Below are 9105 nucleotides of genomic sequence, written 5' to 3' on the forward strand. Positions count from 1 at the left end.
ATGAAACTAATGTGACAAAAGTCTGTAAGAAGCAACAAATAACTTCTTCATATGTTTGGTTGCACTTCCACTGCAGGCCAGGTGACAAAATGCATTAACACTGTTATAACACTGTCATGAAGAAGGGAGACAGGACACCTTCTGGATTTGAGATACAGTTAAATCCAATAAGTCTCCCAAAAACATCCGAGTCCAGCATTCGACTGGTCTGTTTGTTCACATGTTGCTGATGTGGTCTGCCATCGTGTCCCTGGATTTCCATCCGTCGACCAGGAAGTCACAGACTGGATGGAGGCTCCTCAGTGCAGTGTACCACACCTTGTGGTCTCGGTCCCAGGGGTTTTTCCTAAGGTCAAGGGTCACTCGATGTGGTGGACGATGTTTCTCCATCTGCCGGCCGAACTCCAGCAGCTCAGCAGGTTGAATGAAGTTGGAGCTGTTTAGGGCAAAAAGACACAAGCGGAAATGTCTGTACCTGTCTATACAGAACACGATACCCTGATATACCACTTCTATATGACCATCACTGTATACGTACTGTATATACACATAAATCCTGACTGTATATACACTCATCAAATGGCTGTATGCAGTATATGACAGACCTGTGCCAAATGTGTGAAAGAATACTTAAAAGTGGACTTAAATCCTATACACATACAGTACTGTGCAAAACTGTTAGGCACCTGTATAAAAAAAATAAATAAAAAAAAAATCTGTAAAAGCGAAGATGCTTTCAAAAATAATGAAATTACAAGTTTCTAATTATCAAAAAATGTACTATAAAAAGCAGTCTGACACACTAATGCAGAAGACAAATAAACATCTAAGACAATTTTTGTATAAAAAAAAATCTTGGGTGCCTAAGACTTTTGCACAGTACTGTATACTAATTAACAAAGGTTGCAACTGTTTTATTGGATTTTGTTTCTCAGATTTTAACTGTTTACATTGTGAACCATAAAAATGGGTCTTTGAAAGCAAAATCTGGCATGGCCACTGCAGTTATATTTTCAATTTGTCAGAATGTGCAAACTAGTACATTAAAATTCAAATGGATTATTGGATTTAAAATGTCATGACCCAAATTATGCATACACAAGTGTACTAGTGCTTTTTAGGTGATTGGGGGTAATCGCAACATTATCTAGCGTCTCAGTGGAGCTCATCCTGTGGTACATCCTCACAGATATACCCACAGACTCTGCTAGCACTGGCCAACACAGTCCAGCTTGTATCCACATTTGAATAAATTTAACTAGAGGCTTCCACAATCTCAGAACTATTGTTGATCAAAGTAAACTAGCCCTAGTTTGAACCTGCAGCACTGTAAATGGGGTTCTTGCACAGGTTTGATAAGTATGGAAAACAATTTTCTTCATTTTCAGGCCTGAAAATGTATGGAAATTATGAGAACATTTATTATTAAGTATTCTTTTAAGTATTTTAATTAGGCTATATACTTTTTGAGAGAAAAACTAATATCCACATTTTCGTGATAAAGGGTAAAGTCTGGTCAGCTGAGATGGCACAAAGTAAACCACTCACTTTGACCCTTTATGTATGTGTGTTTTTGGTCATTCAATAAATATTTTTTCTATAACATGAATTCTTCAGATTTACTTCTGGCCTTCAACAACACCTTTTACTGATCAACTGATAAATCAGTCTAGAAGTCAACACTTACCTGATGTCCAGCTTTTTCACTGTGCTTGGTGAGGATCCTGTGAAGAGTTCAGCCAGTACAGGTACACTCTTGGCTGTTGATGCAAGCAGTGGTTTGATTTACATTGCTGGAACATTTCTACATGAAATAATAAATGAGGTAGAGATACACCAATACCACTTCCTACTAATACCAATACCAACCACTATACAAAAATAATTTAACTCTTCTTCTTTATTAAGAGGGATTTAACATGACTGAAAAAACAAAAAAACATTAAAAAGTCAATTTACTTTGATTTCTGACGTTACAGATTTTAGTATTGGTGAAAAACTCTGATACCAGCATCATATTTTAACCTGGTATCAGCCCGATACCCAATACCAATATTGATACTGATGCATCCCTAAGGTGAATCCTGCTGGGTGAGAAGTCACTGCCTTACCAAGGCGGTTCTGAGCCAGGCTGAGTGAGTGGAGAGTCGGCACTCTCTTCAGAGAATCCACCAGTTGCTGTAAACTTTCCTCTTTGTTGCTGCATCTCTCCAGAAGCCGGCAGTCTCTAAATGACAGCTCTGATCGTGGGAGAGAAAACACACAAGTAACTGACTGGAATCATTGTAACACACGCCACCGTCTCCCATACTACTGAACAGTCAATGTGGGTGCTCTGTGTTCTGTGTTTTTATACTGCGTTCACTGGAGATTTTTTAAATGGTGTGAATGCCGTTTCATAAGACTTTTCATAGGACATGTAAAAATTCTGAAATGTATCTATTGTATTGATACCGCATTTCATTGCTGATACCGATTTGGATTAATGATCACTGATCCTATCCATTTCTTTCACTGAATAATATTAACCCAGATCGTCTGATGGTTTGAGGTTACGGGACAAAAACTGAGGTATAATCTATTTTTCTCTAGAAGAGAGATCTGTCTGTGAAAAAGGAAGAAAATCAATTTGCTTTGATAATACATGTGGCTCTTTGTGTCCGATTTTAGATTTGGGGAAATACTGATATGAGATCTGTATACTGAAATACAGATTTCCAGTAAAGGTATCTGTCCTGATAGATCCCTAGCAGTAATTTGTAAGTATGTTATTACCTTCCAACATGCAGTTTCTGAGTAGATTCAGGATCTCGGGGAGACAATCAGCCAGGTTTATGTCCTCCAAGTTGAGCCTCCTTAAGCGTTGATTTGAATCTAAAGGATGATCACATTTCATTACTGACAGCTTACTACTGACTGAGGCGTATCCAACAAGAAAACTCTCCACAGGTGGAAGCCCCTTGGATAAAATCTAATCAAATGGGGGTCCTTGGCTTAAGTCCTCAATGTTAAAAATGACATTTGAGGTGAAACATTACCTGAAACACTGGTGAGAAGCTGCCGGTGTGAAGAGCCAGCTGACAGCCTGATCCCCGATACCTGAAGTGATGTGAGACTCGGACAGCGCTTCAGCACAGAGGTGATGCTGTGCAGGTCTGTCTCTACTTGAGGTACTTTGACTGACAGCTTTTCAAGAGGCAGCTCTGTGGAAAGAACGGTAACAACATCAAACTTTGTGACCCATCAGCAGACAGAAGAAGAGGCGAACACTCCATTATTGGCCCAATCAAACAACATTCGGTACAAAGTGCATTCAGTCTTTAAGCGCCCGGCACCTGACAAGCCCGTCGACTCGACAGTCGTGGTCCCATGTAGTCCGAGACTCTCTGCCACCGGGTGGATCTCCACCGAGAGGGACCTGAGGTTGAGGCTCGCATCCAGCAGGGTCTCCGTGAGCGCAGCGTGAGGCAGGACGCCGACGCTCAGATCGGCAAGGGAGCTGCCGGACGTCCCGGACAGCTGTTTGAGGGACCTCGCCAAGGTCAACACCTCCAAGTCGCTGAAGATCGCTGCACACAGAGACAACAATCAATCCTTCCTCCAGAAAATAACAAATGTGCCGTCTAGTGTTGTCACGACACCAGAATGCCAATCGATGCCAATACCAAGTTTAATAAATACAAAACAATAGTAGTATAAAATAGGGACAGTATCGCAATATTACATTTTGGATAGTGCCCAAGCCTACAACTTACAGCAGCTTTGTAGAGTGAGAGAGCGAAGGCACAGCCATGTGGGCAGGAAGGGTACAAGCACAGCGAGGATCTTTGGTCCACACTCCCTGATCTGCAGTGAATGGATCTGTCCCTGGGGACAGGCCTCTGGCGAGTGACCAGCGGATGGAGAGAAGGTTTGACAAAGAACCTGAGGGTCCACGGGGGATTTGGCCATTCCTGATTCCTCCTCCCCAGACACAAAATCCAACTTTGAGCGCTTGCATGGAGTGACGTGATCTCCGTCATTGTCAGGAGCCTCCGTCTCAGTGTCCGGGCTACTACTGGCCTCCCCCGCAGTGGCCGTAGCGCTGTTTGAAAAACAACTTGCCCTTTTGCCGTGCATCGACTTCACTTGAGACTGGTGATTTGCATACTGAGATCCCCTAGCGTGAAGAATCCAGGCCAGTACCATCGGGTCTTGATCATATATGATGAGTTCTTTCGCTTCCCCGTGGTCTAGCATGCGATGCAGGACATACAACGCATAGTGGGACTCCATTTTCAAGAAGTCGATGTGGTATTTGACGTCAACACAAATAACGCTCTTCTCTAAGATGTTCAGAAGAGGCCGCTGCTCAGTGGTAAAACAGCGAAGGAACTGGGAGGGTCTGAGATAAAAATGTTTGACGCATTTGGCCATGACCAAGAGGAGAGATTTGATGTTTACATTTGAGATGTGTTTGGCAATGCATATGTATTTGAAGCCGTAGAAAATTAATTGAAAAAACGTGTCCATGGCTTCCTGCTTGCTTTCTTCTTCTGTGTGTATGTCTATTACCTGGAAGACAACACAGAAGACATGTCACACTTGGGTTTAAGGTTTTACTACGCATGAGATTTTGAATCATGATCTAAATAAATCATGCCACCTACACGGTGAGGTCCCCTGATGTCTTGCAGGATTGCGACCCACGCAGAGTAAGTGGATATTCCTAAAAGCATACAAACAAAAAATTATAAAAACTTCTAAATGGAAACTTTACAAATTGCCTCAAATCAAAACATGTGTCCAACAAAGGAAAAAATACACAACACAGTTTTGCAGTTTAACTTCAGTGGTTACCTTTGAGATTTAGGGCTGGCTGAAACTTATCCAGGTGACTTATGTTCAGATGAGGCAAGAGATCCTTTATGAGGGACGTTGGGAGCTCTGAGTTAAAACAAATATGTTAGGCCAACAGCACATAGACTGACATAAAGTGACATTTCAAGTTTGCAGAACAATTTCCTTTTTATGGTGCACATTATAAGACAAATTATATATAGGTCCAACATCGCCGAACTAATCCTTTAATTACGAGGCTACTCTTCAAATCGCCACACCTCTGTTACACCCAGCAGCACTTTTTCCATTACAATTTTAACTTTGGCTCGACTGACTTCTTCCACCAAAACACACCGTAGAGGGCACTAGCGAGCACTATGAACAAATTCAAAAACTTGAGATTTTATGAAAATTAAGTGCTATTTGGTGGATCACTTGTATGCCGAATTTACCAGTAGCACCTAACGATCCGTAAAATGTCTGAAGTGATGTTCTATGATGTATGTGCATTTGCCGATAAGCAAGGCTACATTACTTGCTAGATTTTTCTAGCGGAGTTTGACGTTACCATGTCTCCATACAGGGGTTACGTACATGCCAGCCTCTCTTTTTTAATTGTTAGTGTTTTGGGAGAAGATTTTTTGCGTTCACAGATACTGACATGACTGTCCCCAAGCCGTACAAATCACAAAAGAATGAGGAATGAGGGAATTAGGATGAGGGGTTAACGCAGGTTGGCATGATGACGAGCCTGGCGATTAGCGAGCAACCGTCCCACTTACCAAGAAGAGCTTTCATGTCCAGAGCAGCAAAATGTTGACTGGCAGCTTGGAGACACATCTTCTTCAGACTTGTTAGACATCTGCTGGCTGCGGCCTTCGCTGCTAACCGCAGGACTTCCTCAGCATAGGCTTCATGCATTCTCTATCAAGGTGTCCAGACTGCTGTAGCGCTACACTGACTAGCAACTCTGCTAGCCTGCTCATCAAGAATAGCTGACATTAACCAACCCAACACAAGGCTCCACCAGTGTCAAGCCAGCGAGAGGAAAAAGTACGACTTCCGTTTTTAAGTTTCAAAATAAAACGTTGTTGTCGAACGTCTTGTGAGGTTTTTTATAGTAATACAAACTTAGACAGATAAAATAAAAAATATATTCAACGAGGATTGAAATACAAGTGTTTCGTCCCTCAAAGGTCATTTTCACACCATATATGTGTAGCGTGGTATGCGTGTACAAGATGTCTTCTTTCCGCTTTTATTTTGAAGGCAAAATCTCATCTTTTCTGGTCTTGTGCCTAACTCTGGTCATAACTTGACAAAGTTTTATTTTACTCGTTTCAGACGATGGAGATATGACCAGAGATACTGTGCTGCACCCCTTTTGGATATGACTTATTCTGACCTGCAGTCAACATACCAGAACCGGAGATGTGTTAAGCTAGCTAGAATAAGACCGGGAGTACGGCGATTTTGCCTTCAAAATAAAAACAGAAAATTTGTGGTGGTTTTAAATGAGTTTAGGTGGGTTTACCCTCCACTATGGTTTCAGAAAATATGTTTCAAATAAATCCTCATGGGAGTTTTTTTTTTGACAACATGCTGTTGAGTTAGACAACTTTAAGCAACAGTATTGAACAATTTGTTGTTTTTCCAATTTGTATTCTCACTTTGCAGCTAACCCCCCAAACACGACCAACACATCTGCTTGAAAAGCAGGACATACAAAGTGAAACTGAATTCATAACCTTTGAAAATCGATAGATAAAAAAAAAAGTATAAATACATTTCATCAATGAGTCAACATACTGAATCTCCTGCAAATCTCATTCAATTCTGAGTTGCATGGCCTTATGCGTGGACATTGTCCATTGATTTAACTATTTTTGCAGCAAAATATTTTTATACAACCACTTGTTAAAGGAGACATTTGGAAAATCATGGTCGTGCTTTGCTCTATTATGGGTGGGGCCATCAACATATGAGTAATTTGTTGGGACAGCTTGCACTAATAAATATAACTTGAATTAATATAACATATTATATTATATGTGTATGCTAAAGTGCTAGCTTTGAGCCTGCTATCATGCAACATAGTGTATGCTGTGCTATTGTATTTTCCATCCACACAACCTGGAGCATCTTTCATACACACATTTTTTGCAGTGTACATAAAATGATATATGCACTAAGTTTACTTATGTATGGCAAATACTTCATTCATAAATGTAAATACAGAGGGAAAATGTTAAACAATTTAAGATAGAAATTGGGCACTACGTTAAATGATTACATGGACAACAAAACACCTATGAAACCATGACATTTTTTGGTTTACATAACTAACTTCTGTGTCTAGGATCGAGGGCCCACTGGGAAAAGAACAAAGACAAATGAAAGGTCTGGTGTTTTGTTTTTTTTGACATTTGAATCATTTATTAAACCAACGTCCATTACACTTCCAGAGTCTTCTCTCGGACACAGTGTGAGTGACAGTGGACAATAAGATACAACTGAAAAACCTTGAGGATTACTGTCGAGGTGGGGAGCACAGAGTTTCATAGTAGCTGTCTCGCACCTTCTCTCCAATGTCGTTTTAATTACATTAATCAGAAGAACAGCATCGACACTGACTATCAATAGAACATTAGTAGGAACCAAGTAGAAAAAAAACAACAGTAGTCAGAAAAAAAGATTAAAAAGAGCATCTTTATCTTAGTGGATGTTTTTTTTTTTTTTTTAAAGCTAAATACTGTAACACTTCTTTTATGTAAATTCTGTTTGTTTTACCTTGTATATTCTCATGTTTTAGTAAATTCAAGTTGAAAAGAGTGAAGACCCTATTTCTGCATGCTAATTGGTTGATTTGCTGGGTCAATACAGGACAGCACTGCATTCTAGTCTATCTACAACCATCTCTTACAGAAACAAATACGCTCACACAAACCCGCGCCACATACACACACTCACACATACTGTCGTAACATATTTGTCTTTTTTTTAAGACCTGGCTATCTCCGAGGCTTCTGATTCACTAAGCTGTTTTAGGCTCGGATAAAAAAAAAAACACCCCAAAAAACCCATTAGGCTAGATTCATACTTCCTGGAGAAGTCACATGGGGAAAAGTTCATTCTCTTCGATGCATACTTCTTTTTTTCCCCCTTCTATTAGTCGTTTGCGAAATTTTGGCCGTTTATTTGTCCATTCGCTAGGAAATGATAGCCGAACGGACAGGCTCGCATAGACGTGAACGGGAGTCGTGAAGCGAGCGATTGCCAAAAATGACGGATACTGTGTTCAGTAGAAGGAAAGTGACAAAGTTTGAATAATTAAAGCTGCACTAGGCGACTTTGCACATTGGCGGTGGCAGGAGGCAACTGTTTGAAAACGTAGAACTTCAATACCCAGAAATCCTGTAAGGTGACGTCAGTAAACTGCTTTATACCAAAGGAAACCAAAAGACGAGTACGGTAAATCCAGTGGAATATGAATGCGACATTACACTGATGATACAGGCGTATTTTAGACAGAAAAATCTTGCCTAGTGCAGCTTTAAGAAAGTGTCTGTGCAACGTACCATGAAAAACAACACTCTGAATTGCCCAAAAAGAAACTGCTCTTTTCCTCCAGACAAAGCACTTCTTCTTGGAGTATGAATCAGACCTAAAGGCTACAGGTATCAGGGTTGAAAAACACTTTCTGGTAGCTTCATGGCTGATGGGCAGGAACCTCAGAAATGGGTTTAAAACGGAGGCCAGTTACCACTTCTAGACCTCGGTCAACGTGAGCAAATTTTTCATTTTCTCAAGACATAGAAAAAAAAAAATCTAACGAAACAACCCCCACCCTGTTACATTTACTTCCACAGCTGTTTCCACTGTTACGCTATGATGCTTTTTTTCCTCTCTTGTTTCAGTAGTCTGTATATACTTGTTTTTACATAGTCTGTACAGTGGTTCAATGTACATGTTATCTATGTGGGGTGTGTGTGTTGGCAGTGGAGTGAGCTGCACATTAAAGACACAGCGATACACCCTCACTTCATTCACAAAGAAAAAAAAAAAAGATTCCGAAAGATTAACTGTGAAAGTGAGAATGAGAGTCGCATTTGGACTTTGAGGGTGGAAGTCAGTGTTGTCCCAGGATGGTGTGTGTGTGTCTCAATGGATAGATAATTCACAACCATCCTTTTTAATGTGTCACAAAAAAAAATGAATCAAGTAGATACAGCAGGACTCAACGCTCACATATTTGCACATTCACACTGCAGAGCCACATATCAA

The 9105-nt window shown here is 40.5% G+C and overlaps 1 protein-coding gene across 1 annotated transcript; it reads right to left on the reverse strand.

Moving 5' to 3' along the window:
* Positions 1-17: 17 nt before the first annotated feature.
* Positions 18-5752, reverse strand: lrrc41 (leucine rich repeat containing 41). Its single transcript, XM_071906923.2, has 10 exons — positions 5604-5752; positions 4840-4926; positions 4650-4708; positions 3756-4554; positions 3336-3569; positions 3039-3203; positions 2776-2874; positions 2112-2240; positions 1688-1760; positions 18-436 (listed from the first exon to the last, which is right to left on the reverse strand). The coding sequence occupies exons 1-10, from the start codon at positions 5740-5742 to the stop codon at positions 217-219; spliced, it is 2004 nt and encodes a 667-aa protein (XP_071763024.2). The 5' UTR covers positions 5743-5752; the 3' UTR covers positions 18-216.
* Positions 5753-9105: the final 3353 nt, after the last annotated feature.

This window comes from Centroberyx gerrardi, chromosome 9 (assembly GCF_048128805.1).
Source record: "Centroberyx gerrardi isolate f3 chromosome 9, fCenGer3.hap1.cur.20231027, whole genome shotgun sequence".
NCBI classification, from domain to species: domain Eukaryota; kingdom Metazoa; phylum Chordata; class Actinopteri; order Beryciformes; family Berycidae; genus Centroberyx; species Centroberyx gerrardi.